Raw genomic sequence first — 14,439 nt, 5'->3', positions numbered from 1 at the left:
GACCTTCTTAAGGGCCAGATCCACAACCCCAGAGTCATGAGGCAACTGAGTCCGCATCAACTCAGGGTCCCCATGGATCTGATACTGGGACTCGATCTTCTTGGGAATGTGGGGATTAGTTAGCGGCTTCGCCCAGTTCTCCAGCAATGTCTTTTTGAAGACATGATGCATGGGTACTGTGGACGATTCCTTAAGTGGCGAAGGATAGTCCAAAAGCTCAAACATTTCATCCCTTGGCTCATCCTCCGTAACCACAGGGAAGGGAATTGCCATAGACATTTCCCGACAAAGGCCGCGAAAGATAGACTCTCGGGAGGAGAAAGCTGTCTTTCAGGGGAGGGATTGGGATCAGAAGGAAGACTATCAGACTCCTCATCTGAGAAATATCTGACGTCTTCCTCTGCCTCCCACGAGGCCTCACCATCGGTATCGGACACCAATTCATGAACCTCTGTCCGAAGCCGTGCCCGCCTCGACTCCGTACACACATGGCCACGGTGGGAACATCGAGAAGTAGACTCCCGCATCGGCGGCAATGAGGCTCCCTCCATCGACGTCGTCGGAGAGTCTGCTTGGGAGGCAGTCAACGCGGGCACCGCAAGCGGTACCGGCACCGGAGACCTCACGACGGGCAAGGGGCCAGCTGTCGCCTCCCTCGACGGCACCGGTGGAGAAGGGCGCAACAGCTCCTCCAGGATCCCTGGAAGGATGGCCCGGAGGCTCTCGCTTAGAGCGGCTGTCGAGGAAGGCTGGGAGTCCAGTACAGGCGACGAACTCAGAATCTGTTCGGGGGACGGAGGCGGTACCGGGCTGTCCAGGGTAGAGCGCATCGACACCTCCTGAATGGAGGGTGAGTGGTCCTCCCGGTGTCGAAGCCTAGTGGGTGCCGACTCCCTAGGCGACCCAGGGCTCTTGGTACCACGTCGGGAAGGTGACCGGTGCCGATGCTTCTTTGCCTTCACACGAAGCATGTCACCGGAACCTCCCGGTACCGAAGAGGAAGACATCGAATCCAAGTGCCTCTTCCTCGGGGCCGGGTCCGAAGAAGGTCGATCCCGGGGGGGCTGTACCGCAGGAGCCCTCGAGGCAGGGGGAGACCTACTCGAGGGCTCACCGCCACCAGCAGGGGAATGGACAGCCCTCACCTGCACTCCTGACGAAGAGGCACCCTCCGACGACATCAGTACCAACGATGATCTTGGTACCGTAGATGCTGGAGCACCGGTCGATGACCTCAGTACCGCAGACGTCGATGCACCGGCTGATGACCTCAATACTGAGACCGTCGAAACACCAGGCGAGGCCCCAAACAAAACGTTCCACTGGGCCAATCTCGCCGTCTGAGTTCTCTTTTTCAACAAACAACAAAGAGTAAAGGCCTGAGGACGGTGCCCAGCCCCTAGACACTGAAGGCACGAAGCGTGCCTATCAGTGAGCGAGATAGCCCGGTTGCACTGGGTGCACTTCTTGAAGCCGCTGGGAGGCTTCGATGACATGGGCGGAAAAATCACGCCGGCGAAGTCAAAATTCGCGATGATGGCAAAGGCACCAAAAATAAAAAGGGGGAAAACCCGTACGGGCGGCCAACAGGGCCGCTTTCGAAAGCAAAAGGAAACTTGACAGGAAAAACAAACTAGAAAATAAAGGAGTTCTTTTCTTTTTTTTTTTAAGAAACACGCAAACTAGAAATAAAAGACTTCCGTAGCAGAAGGACGCGAGAAAAGCGCAAGGGTCTCCTCTGGGCACAGAACGACGGTAAACACAGCTGTCCCGAGCGCGGAAAAAAGAAGACTGACGAACACGAGCGAGTTCGGGCGGGAAGACGGTCGCGCATGCGCGGTGTGCGTGCGAGGGCTAGCAAACGTCTTTGCTAGAGAAGATCTCCGATTGAAGGGGCTGCCGCGGACGTCACCCATCAGTGAGAACAAGCAGCCTGCTTGTCCTCGGAGAAAAATCATAATACCTTTGCAGCCACTGACAAATACCTGCATAGCCAGAACCCCAACCCTGCATAATATTAACTATAACCCTCCAAACCCCCCTCTCCTCACTCACACACCACCAATACCCCCCTCAACTCTATAGTAACCACCTTAAAGGTGTTATTTTCCCAGAGTCCCAGACCCCCCCCCCCAACAAAAACAATGAACCCCCCTCCCAAGAAAATCCATGCACAACCAATATACACCATACATGCAACATAGGCGCACGTCAGAATAAAACATCTGTAATAGAACTACAGCAGAAATAATGACAGCCCTCATTGCCCTTAGTGAAAGAATGGTGCACCAAATGCTATATAATTACAAACAATAAAATTAAAGCCTAGGCGCCAACCCACCCACAAAGTATACTGGTCTGCACTGCCACAGCGCTGTCCCCAAGGTCCAGCCACAGAGCAGTTATAGATGAGGCATAAGTTATGGAGCAAAGCACATGGCGGTGATCAGAGTGGACAAAAAATGCTGCAGGCAAAAGTCTCTGAAGTTCAGCACCTCCAGCAGAACAAAGATGTCCTGGCAGTGCAGCCAGATTTATTATTTTATTATTTGGATTTATTTACCGCCTTTTAGAAGGAATTCCCTCAAGGCAGTGAGATTTAAGTTCAATAAAAAGCTTCAGGCAAACCACTTAGGGATGGGGCACAGGACAGAAGCTAGTAAACATGCAGATAAAGAACAGAGTAGAACCACCAATCCAGATAGTGGCTTTAAATAACCAAGACAACAAATAGTCCAGAGACGCCTCCGCATAAACCTCCACTGTTCGAATACACTCACCCTGGGTCCACATGTGAGCAAGTTTTCCATTAAACAGCCAGGCACTCCGTGCAAAAACTGTAGAATGCAACTCTGAACAATAAACTCAGTGAGCAAATCGAGCAAGGAGCTCAAATCCAACACATTCAGACTAGAGGCAGTAAGTCCATAACAGCTCGAGTTTCAAATAAGAGAAATTAGGAGCTAGTGCCCCAGAGCCTCAAACCTTCAGTCCTTGCTCACCTGCTCAAAGCCCTCCACAAATTTTGCTGCTGTCATTGGTGAATCAAAAGACTGGATTGTGCTATTATGAAATATGTGGTGGCGGGTTGGGTAAACTAAATGAAACAAATCTTCTGTACCAACTGAGTATATAGTGGGGAAAAGGCTTTCCATGTCACTAAAACCACGGTAGAATAGTCTTGGAAACACAACACATTTTCCCCTCATATTGCTGCTCAGTGCTGCCGCAGATGGCTTGTAAGATCTCTAGCTTGGGTACATAATTGAGAAGCTTAAAAATGATTACTCGCGGTTTTACCGCATGCTCCCGCCGCTGACCCAAATGTGAGCCCTGTCGATTGGTAGAGGGCCGGCTGCCAATGGAAGGTACAGCGAGTCCACCAGCTACTTCGTGAAAAAGACACGTAATTCCTACTCTGATATGGTGTCAGGCAAATCAACCAAACAGAGGTTATTACGCCGGGCTCTATTTTCGAGCTCGTCCAGTTTGTCTTCCAAATTTTATAGCTATTCCTGCTCCAACATGTGGATGGTATCCTCCATCTCTCTGACTATAGTTTGGACTGTTTGTAAGTTCATGGCTAAGGAAGTAAACTTTTGTTCCATCACCTCTAGCTTCTCTATGGTGAGCTGAAGTTGCTTTCCTACTGTGTGCTCCAGGGCTGCCTTTACTTCTGTGGTAATCCCCGCCGCCCACTTGCAGCTAGAAGACGGAGAAGATGGTGCGCTCTGGTCAGCCATCTTAATGTCACTGGCACTGCTCTTCCTACAATCTTTTTTTGTAGGTTTAGAAGAAAACTGCACTGTGATCACCCACCAAAGAACCCAAACTGGACTCCAAAAAAACTTCCCTGTTCAATGACTCTCAATAGGGGGATCAAATTGCCATTAAGATGCTGGAGCCTTCAAACTTCCTGCCTCACCGCACCATACCCAACCAGAAGTAAGAAACATGTTTTTAGCTAGATCTCTTTCAATCACGTCCAAGTTAAAAAAAATAAAAATGATGCTTTGAATAACCAGCTAATCACTGGATAGATTACGACTTGACACCATCTTAATCCCCCAGTGGATGCTGTCCCCCTCCCACCCCCATAGAACTGAAAGTGGATAACGATTGCTATGACAGCATCAGGTATTATGGGCATACCCAACAGAGCAGCAAGCGGCTCCTAGGAGTAGCCTAGTGGCTAGTGCAGTGGACTGTGAACAAGGGTATCCAGGTCTAAATCCCACTCCCCTTAGTACATTTGTGGTGTAACTGTGAGCCCTCCAAAACTACCAAATTACCTATTGTACCTAAATATAGGAGACAACCCCTCTCACTTACCTCCCCAGTTTTCTATGCTGAAAAGGTTGCCTAAATTGTGGGACACAAAAGGAGCGATCTTCTTCAGGTCATGAGTGCGTACACGAGTTGCCAGTAGGGACTGGTGAGCATCTCTGAATGTGGTGTCCATCAGTAGGAGACCACTGTGTCTTCGAATGGCCTTAGCAAAGCTTTCAGGACCTTCCTTCAGGAGAATATCACGAAGTCCAGATGGGGGGTCTCCTGTGGACAACGAGAAGGAATTGAAAAGGTCACTGGGTTGCTTTAACTGTAGAATATGAAAAGAAAAAAATCAGGAAGGTGCCAGGTTTAACTATGGAACCACATATATGTAGTATTACAAAGAAATCTTTTCTTAAAATGAATATGTTGCGACACATTAAATATTTTCTGCATACACTGATCCTCATTAATAAGTTTAAGTGCAAACATCTGCAATATATTTGCCAAAACCTTCACCAGCAGTGTTAATGCCTAAATTTAACAATGAAATGAGTCTGTAGGAGCTACAAAGAATGCTATCTTTTCCAGGTTTCAGAATAACTGTTATACCTGCTGCTAATATATCCTGCAAAAAATCCTGGAGTACTGCACCGAATAGTGCTGCCAGTTGACCAGCTAACAATTCCATAAATATTTGGTGGTGGTATCAGACTGTAGAGTTTGCCTTGAGACTTGAGGAAGTGCAGTGTTATTATTTGTTTGCAGAGGGTAAATGAGGCAAGAAAGGCGTTCTATAGGTACCGGTTGAAGCAGGTGCCAAATTCCTCTTGGGAACCATTTTATACAGTTAAGTGGTTGGCCGAAGCAGGTAAGGATATGAGTTTCACACCCCTGCCGGTATTGGCACTGGTGGATTACTTTGCTGACAAGGCTGAACACCTGTGATTAGAAAGTGGGATAACTGAGGCTAATCCAGGAAGTATGCTCTGATGTTAGAGATATGGTCATGAATAACACATTTCAGCCTCTTTCCTGGGCCTGATTCCTATGGTGTGTATGTGGGATGGCTGAGAAAGAGAGGTCATTGGATCTGGCACCATTGGCTTGGGTGCTATCATCAAGGCATGGGTTGCTTCTGTTAGTATATGATATGATTTGTAAGAGTTTGTCTGAGGAGTATGTACCATCTGCCTGGAAGCAGGCAGTTGTTCATCCCGTACCTAAGGGAGAGGGTAAGGATGTTTTCCATCCTGCTAACTATAAGCCGATATGTAATTCATGTCTGCTGGCTAAATTGATAGAACAGATTATATTTCAAGACTTGCTGGATCATGTGGAGGCAATACAAGCTTTTGAGTCCTTATCAGTCCAGATTTCAGATGGGGCTTGGACTCAGGTAAAGTAGTCCTGGCCGTGTCTCTTGATTTAGCTGTAACATTTGATTTGTTTGATCATCACCTTTTGTTAGATAGGTTGATTAGGATTGGTGTTACTGGTTGGGTATGGCAGTGGTATAGCTTCTAACTGTCAGGAAATTCATTTTTTGTGCAAACTAAATTGGCCAATTCAAAGTCTTATGATCTTTGCTGTGGGGTTCCTCAGGGGTCAGCACTGTTCCTCGTATTATTTAATATTTTTTTGCACCACTGGTGTTTTTGATACATAGCTATGATGTTGGAGTGTATGTTTATGAGGATGACATCGTGGTGGCAGGCTACAGTTCTCCAGATGAATTGGAGCTTTCTTAACTGCAGGATTAGCTTTGGGTAGTCTCTTCTTGGTTGCAGAAACATTAGTTGGTTTTGAATGTGGATAAAACCAAGGCCTGTTGGTTGGTAGGGCATTATCCTCATCCATCCGTGGAGCTTGTTTTGTTGGGGAAGCAGATGCAGACAGTAGAGTCTTTTAGATACCTGGGGGTTGTAGATTGCTACTTAAGGTTTGACCACCAAGTGGCAAGAGCGGTCAGCATTGGCTTTTATAGCCTGTAACTGCTTCGGGCAGGGAGACCTTACTTTACTAATGATAATTGCCATACTTTGATACAGGCTCTGTTTATCTAAAGGTTGGATTATGTAAATATGGCGTACTCTGGTCTTGGCTGGGCTTTGGTGAAGTGTTTGCAGACCATGCAAAATGTGGATATTTGGTTGTTGTCCAGTTTGAAGAAAAGGAAGCATGCTACTCCTGCTTACCTTAAGTTTCACTGGCTTCCTGTGGAGTATCAGATAAAATATAAGATTTTGGTTTTAACTCATACAGCTTTATATGATAGGATACCAGAGTATCTGGGTTTATTTATCCATTTTTATTCTCTGGGTAGGGTACTGTGCTCCTCTCATGTGCAACTGTTTGAACTTCCTACTTCCGCAAGGGCCCACCTCACTCCTACAAGTAAGAATGCTTTTTTTTAATGTACCCCCTCCCCCGTCTACTGGAATCAACATCCAGTGGATGTTTGTGAGGAAAGATCACTTAAGTCTTTTAAGGCAGGCATTTGGGTTATAGCTCGGGGCTGTCCTTTGGTTTCCTGCGGAGACATTTTAAATTCTGGATGCATGTGTCTTTTCTATATGAATTGGTGTTCTTTTATAGATTACTAGTAAAAAAGGCCCGTTTCTGACACAAATGAAACAGGCGCTAGCAAGGTTTCCCTTGGAGTGTGTATGTTTGAGAGAGTGTGTGTGAGAGTAACTGTGTGAGAGGGAGTGAATGTTCGAGTGTGTATGTGTGAGAGAGAGAGAGTGAGACTGGGTGCGAGTGTGTCTGTGAGAGAGTGTGTGTGATTCTCCTCTCTCCCCTGCCCCCCTCCAGCCACCCAGCGATTGTCCTCTCTCCCCTGCCCCCCCTCCAGCCACCCAGCGATTGTCCTCTCTCCCCTGCCCCCCCTCCAGCCACCCAGCGATTCTCCTCGCTCCCCTCATAGGCGCCCCGTATAAGAGGCTTGGGGAGGCTAAGCCTCCCCAGCCCAATCGTGGACTTCCTTTGGCTGCTGCTTTCACAAACGCAGCGGCAGCACTTTCGCCAGATAGCTCTCCCTCCGCCTCCTTCCTTCCCACTCTCGCGAGTCGCCGGCTTCCCGATCGGCAGCCCGCCCTCCTCCTCCCTTACACCCCCCTCCGCGTGCGCTTTAACCTTTTACTTCCCAGCGACATCAATCAAGAAAAAGGCACTACAGGCTCGCCTCCGGCTCCAGCTTCTCCCTTCACACAGTGTCCCGCCTTCTCCGATGATGCATTTCCTGTTTCAGCGAGGGCGGGACACTGTGTGAAGGGAGAAGCTGGAGGCGAGCCTGTAATGCCTTTTTCTTGATTGACGTCGCTGGTTTGTGGCTGTTGCCTTCACTACCTTCTCTTCTGCTGATACTGACAGTCTTCTGCTGGCTTCCACCTCAACCACACAGCTACAGAGCAACCCCCAAAGCCAGTTGTGCTCCCAGGGTTCTCTCTCTTGCTAGCCATCCTTCAAAAACATTGCAGCCATCAGAAGGACAGTAACTTTTTTTCCCTCTTTTTTTGTTAAAGCCTCAGATTACACAGGGATGAAAAGAAAGAGGCAGAGGGCTATTAAGGGGGTAAGAAAAGTTATTGATGGAGGTGTGAGAGGTTAGAAATGGGGAAGTAAAAGTGGGGTAGGAGTGTAGATAAGGGGTGTGATGTAAGTCAGGAACTGAAGGTGCAGAGAGGATGAGTGATGAGGAAGAAACTGGTTGGTGAAGGGATGAGAGGCAGATGAATGTAGATGAGTCTAGGAAGAGGATGATCACAAAGAGTGGAAATGGGCAACTAAAAGTAGCTGAAAGACAAGGGAATAGGAGGCTGACAAAGAATGAGAGACATGAAAATGGGAGGACTAGAGAGGTAAGTGGAGGGAGACTGAGGACTGGAGGAGAGATAAAAACATAGATGAGAAACAAAGATCAGTGTCAGAGACAGATATAGGAGAGGAGAGAAAGGAAAAGAAAGGAGTTGGGCGTCATGAAGAAACAAAATGGAAATAAGATCTTGAAAAAGGACATGGTGAGAGAAAAAATATCAAATGGAAAGAAGACACTGCATAAAACAGAAGACACTAATAGAAAAACTAAATGCTCAGACAGCAAAGGTAGAAAACATTTTTTTATTCAGAATTTATTAATTGGAATATGTCAGCTTTTGGAAATGTGCATCTGTGATATTTTGCATGTAAGTTTCAATTTTTCTAGTATTGCTGCATGCTGAGTCCGACTTCTTGAGGTAACTTTCCAGTTCAGTATTTTGCCTTCATATCTGTTGTGTCGTGTATTTCATGTGTGATCAAGGTGCAGTATTCTGCTAGCGAGTAGTATTTGCAGCTCTTTTTGTTTTTTTTTTGTTTCACTAGGTTGTTTCATTAGGTGTTTTAGAGCCCGGTGTAATTACAGTGCTGCCTTTCCACGCATAAGGTTGTAGCTCGTCCTGTCCTTGGAATTAGTGCTGTTATGGTTTGGTAAGGTTATGAGTGTGTTTTTGCACAAGTTTGTGTATAGTGTTTTGCAGTGGAGAGATTGTGTATAGGCCTGTGTGGTGCCACTGAGGTGGCACCAAAACATCAGAAAGGATTTTAGAGCCTAAATCATGACACACTACCTCTTGAAGGATCTACATATGGTCGTTAATAAAAGGAGCTCATTGTGAACACTATACACCCTAAAAGGATGTTCAATGGCTCTACATGAGAATTGTGATATCATGATCCCTTGTTTCATATTGTTGACGGTCTGCATTTTCCGTATGGGTGGTGTATTGGGGTCTGCCCAGTGTAATATTTATGGTACAGTAAGTTTCTGAGTGTGTTTTTGCACAATGTTGTGCATAGTGTTTTGCAGTCAAGCAATTGTGGTTAGTATATGCTTTGAGCAACCACTTTTTTCTTTGACATATGATACATATCTAATATTTAAATTTAATAAAAGGTATTAATTGTGACTATTATTTTTACTTATTTTTTTCTGTGTGTTGTCAGACAATTATGGAGGTAAGCTCCACCCCCTTTAGCCTCCCCAAACAGTTGGGCCACCGACCGCCTATGGCTCCCCTGATTACCTTCGTCGAAGCAGCCGCGTTATTGAAAGCCCTGCCCGTCTCTAGCCTTCCCTTTGATAGTATATATAGTAGGATATCTGTTGTAAACCGCTTGGATTTTTAAAAAATTACAAACAGGCGATATATCAAATTTAATAAATTGTAATTATCTTGCATGTTTTGGGTTTGTCGAAGAGTCTATCATTCATTGTTCAAAACTGGAACCTCTTTTGAGGACTGGCCATCCGGTGGCAGGAACATGTAATCAAATCTATCTGTATTTGAACTATTCTTCATGTTAAAGTACCTCATTCAGTAACATATCAATCCTTGTGTGAGTAGAAAGACGTTTTTTATTCCCATTTCTAAGCCTCCAAATATCTGTAACATATAATTCCTCCCATTCCCCCACCCCCATCCTAGAGGAATCCACCCAGGAGTTGAATGTCTTATTGAACTCACCCTTATCATTAGGGAGTTCCCTTTCAAAGTTACTGGTAGATATTGCGCTGGCAGTGGTCAGTATTTTTTAAAATGCTGATGGTCACCAGCTACATTAGCCCCAGATATTCTATGTTGGGCAGTGTAATGCAGTGACATTTATAGCAGGGGATTCAGTAGATGTGCTAAACATTTGTGCAATGCATACCCTTAACTAAGGTTAATGTACTCACTGTTTGTGCTGAACAATGTCATGTTTTTGGCTGTTTCTGAGAGACACCTATAACACTTGCCACTTCTCCTTTTGACTACTGTGTTGATTCAAAGAAACTTAAGTTCTGTATCACCATCACCTTTCTGAAATCTATTCTTCAAAGTTATGGAAAAATTATGACTTACCTGATAATTGTCTTTCCTTTAGTTGCAGCAGATGAATCCAGAAACTGGTGCGTTGTATCTGCCTACCAGCAAGTGGAGATAGAGAACACATAAGCACCGCCATACTGGGAAAAGACCAAGGGTCCATCAAGCCCAGCATCCTGTCTCTGACAGTGGCCAATCCAGGCTTCAAGAACCCGGCAACCCCCCCCCCCCCCCCCCTCCAAAAAAAAAAAAAAGATTTTGAATAATGTTCAATGGACTTTTCAATCAGGAATCTGTCCAAACCCCCTTTAAATTCCGTAAGGCCAGCTGCTGTCACTATATTCTCCGGCAACGAGTTCTAGAGTCTAACGACACGCTGAGTAAAGAAAACCTTCCTCCTATTTGTTTTATATCTACCATATTCTAGCTTCATCTTGTGTCCCCTGGCTTTGTTGTTGTTTGAAAGTGTAAACAAATGTTTCACATCTGTCCGCTCTACTCCGCTCATTACCTTGTAGACTTCTATCATATCACCCCTCACCTGCCTTTTCTCCAAGCTGAAGAGCTCTAACCTTCTCAGCCTTTCCTCATAGGGAAGTCGTTCCATTCCCTTTATCATTTTCGTCGCCCTTCTCTGCACCTTTTCTAATTCCTTTATATCTTTTTTGAGATGCGGCGACCAGAATTGGACACAATACTCGAGGTGCAGTCGCACCATGGAGCGATACAACGGCATTATAACATCCTTGTGTTTGTTTTCCATCCCTTTCCTAATAATACTCAACATTCTGTGTGATTTCTTAGCTGTCGCAGCACACTGAGAAGAAGTTTTTAACGTCTTATCCACGATGACTCCCAGATCCCTTTCTAGGTCCGTAACTCCTAACGCGGAACCTTGCATGACGTAGCTGTAATTCGGGTTCCTCTTACCCACATGCATCACTTTGCACTTGTCAACATTGAACTTCATCTGCCACTTGCACACCCAATCCCCCAGTCTCGTGAGGTCCTCCTGTAATCTTTCACACTCCTCCTGCGACTTGACGACCCTGAATAATTTTGTGTCATCTGCGAATTTAATTACTTCACTAGTTACTCCCATCTCTAGGTCATTTATAAATATGTTAAAAAGCAGCGGTCCTAACACAGACCCCTGCGGGACCCCACTAACTACCCTTCTCCACTGAGAATACTGACCATTCAACCCTACTCTTTGCTGCCTATCTTTCAACCAGCTCTTAATCCATAGTAATACCCTACCTCCGATCCCATGACTCTCCAGTTTCCTCAGGAGTCTTTCATGAGGCACTTTGTCAAATGCCTTTTGAAAATCCAGATACACAATATCCACCGGCTCCCCATTGTCCACGTTTGTTCACCCCCTCAAAAAAATGCAGTAGATTGGTGAGGCAAGACTTCCCTTCACTAAATCCGTGCTGACTTGGTCTCATCAGCCCATGTTTTTGTATGTGCTCTGTAATTTTATTCTTGATAATAGCCTCTACCATTTTGCCCTGAAATGAAGGCAGTGACCTAGACGTCCAGCTCCTTATCCCTTCAGTATATGTCACATCTCAAAGCAGTAAAATAAGAAACAAGGCAAGCAAACCTTCCTCACAAATGAAATTTAACATCCAACCACAGGAAAAGATATATCTTATAGCATAACATCTTCATTTCTGTGAACCACTGCATCAGAAACAGTCATCTGAAATACAAAAATGTAAAACACGGCAGAGAGGAACAGGAGGGATCCTCTATAAGCACTGAACTCTGATGCAGAAGACCCGGCAACACCGGTATCAGAAAGGGCTTGTCCACCAGTAGGCATACCAGATCTGCATACCAAGGGCAGCGCAGCCAATCTGGAGCCACCAGAATGACCAAGCCCCGATGATGACCTATTCTGTGAATCACCTGCCTGATCAAGAGCCATGGGGGAAACACATAAAGCAGTTCCATCTCCGGCCATGGCTGTAACAGGGCATCCAATCCTCTGGAGCCGAGTTCTCTTCTTCTACGGAAGAACCTGTCCAGCTTGGCATTCGCCCTGGACGCCTTCAGATCCAAAGGAACACTTCTGACACCAACTCCCACTCCACTGGGTCAAGGAGATGAAAATTGGTAAAATCCACCTCCACTTTATCTGCCATCATTTACTATGTTATGTTGCTGTGCCCCGCAATGCATGCCGCCAACAGCAGCAGAATGTGGTTCTCCACCCACTTCATAGACCAGCTGCCTCTGCGGCTAATGTCTTGCTCTGCATGCCTCCATGACGGTTGATATATGCCACCGTCGTCATGTTGTCTAAGAGTATGTGAACTGCCTGACCCTCCAGCAACTGCTGAAAGGTCTGTAGTGCATACAGAACTGCCCGCAGCTCGAGCAGATTGATGGGCCCATGCAGCTTCCATCACTGTCCATCGCCCCTGAGCATATCAGTGGAGACAATGCGCACCCGAACCTGAAAGACTGGCATCTGTGGCCAGTGGCAACCCCTGCCGAAGGTTGGCTTCGCACAGCCACTAGTTCAAGCTGTGCTTCAGCCATGGCAGTCGAGGCTGATACTCCTGGGACATCGGAGACCACCTCTCTACAAAGGAATGCTGCAGAGGACACATGTGAGCCCTGGCCCATGGCACTACCTCTAGGGTGGTGACCATGGACCCCAACACTTGCACATAACCCCAAACACAGGGACGTGGAACCATCAATAGACCACATACCTGGGACATAAGCTTGAGCATCCTACTCTCTGGAGGAAAACACACCCCTGAGCTGTGGAAGCACACTCCCAGATACCCCAGTGTCTGGGAAAGAGTCAGATGACTCTTCGGAACGTTGCTCATCCAGCCCAGAGATTGCAACAGTTGAATGTCCAGGCAGGTGACCTGCGGACTCTCCTAAGTCGAATCTACCCAGATCAGCCAATTGTCGAGGTAATGATGCACCCTGATGCCCCTCCTTCCTCAGGAATGCTGCCACCACCACCATCACTTTGGAAAAGGTGCACAGCCATTGCCAGTTCAAACCGAAGGCCGAATGGAAATACCGTCACAGAATGGCAAACTGAAGAAACTGCTGATGCGGAGACTAAATGGGGATGTGTAAATAAGCCTCTTTCAGATCCAACGTCTTGAGGAACTCCTCTGGCTGCACCGCCGCTATCACAGACAGTCCCACTCGAAAGAGCAGTTGAATGCCTGAGGCCCCAGACTGCAGCGGTGATGAATCAGAAGCTGCATCCGTCACAGCTGCCAAAATGGTGCATGCGCAAAATTTCACCACATGGGGTAGAGCTCCATCGGCAGGCACAGCCGCATTTTCAGCTCTCAGGCCCTCAGAACTCCCAGTACTGCAAACTCCTGCTGTGGAGTGCCTCTTGCTGCCGCGGGGACACTTCTTCCCCATTTCCACCGCCATGGCGGTTACCGCTGTGTGTTCGAGTGCACAGACTGCCAAAGGGCACCCACCCCTGAGGTTAGCCAGCCTCCTGAACTGTATGGCGACTGCCAGGAGGAGCCCAAACGGCACTCCACAATCTCATCAGTAGGCAGTTCCAAACACAAGGTTCCTTTTTTTTTGTGAGGAAGGCAGTGCAGTAACTAGGAACCCTATGGGAGATCACTGGGAGTAGGGGAAAAGCGGGGTAAGGGAAGGACCTGGAAACCAGGTATGCCCTCAAAGTTTGCACCTTCAGCCACACACCCCCTGGCTCAACTGGACAAGCCCACAAGCTCCCTGCTAGAAAGGAGTTGGAGGGAATCTGTCCACCATCTGCTGGAGATGGAGATATACTGAAGGGATAAGAAGCTGGACATCCAGGGTCACTGCCTTCATTTCAGTGTTCTCTATCTCCACCTGCTGGTAGGTGGATACAACCCACCACTTTCTGGATTCATCTGCTGCAGAGGCTAAGGAAACACAGATTAGCACTGTTCCCATTCCTCAAAAAAATTAAAAATATTATTACCCCATTATATCCCACAAGAGGTAGAAATGGTGGGGTCACCGGGCTATATGAGCCTAAAGAAGTAGCACAGCAGCAGCAGGAAGAGGTAGCAGGAGACCACTAGACCACTAACAAACTTGAAGGGAGGGAGGGAGAAGGGACATACAGAGGCGTATTTTCAAAGGACCAAGAATTACAAAGTTCTATAGTAACCTATATAACTTTGTTTTAAGTCTAAATGCTTTGAAAATGAGCCCCGTTGTCTCACAAATTCTTTGTGTTTCTTAGTTTGGCTCCCTAGACAAACATATATTTGTGGGCCCCCCCATCAGGAACCCCATCTCCCACCATCATTTCACCTCT

General features: G+C 46.7%; 1 protein-coding gene across 4 annotated transcripts in view; it reads right to left on the bottom strand.

Annotated features, from left to right (window-relative positions):
• Positions 1–14,439, bottom strand: part of PC (pyruvate carboxylase) — a 1,188,093-nt gene that overhangs the window by 217,456 nt on the left and 956,198 nt on the right. For all 4 annotated transcript variants that reach the window (XM_030220280.1, XM_030220278.1, XM_030220277.1 and 1 more), the window contains one exon: positions 4,333–4,554. In XM_030220280.1, coding sequence (XP_030076140.1) covers positions 4,333–4,554 — 222 coding nt within the window. The remainder of the gene's footprint in view (positions 1–4,332; positions 4,555–14,439) is intronic.

The sequence above is a fragment of the Microcaecilia unicolor genome, chromosome 11 (genome assembly GCF_901765095.1).
Source record: "Microcaecilia unicolor chromosome 11, aMicUni1.1, whole genome shotgun sequence".
Lineage (NCBI taxonomy): Eukaryota > Metazoa > Chordata > Amphibia > Gymnophiona > Siphonopidae > Microcaecilia > Microcaecilia unicolor.
Note: the sequence above shows the minus strand (reverse complement) of the source record. Positions and strands in the feature narration are given on the sequence as shown.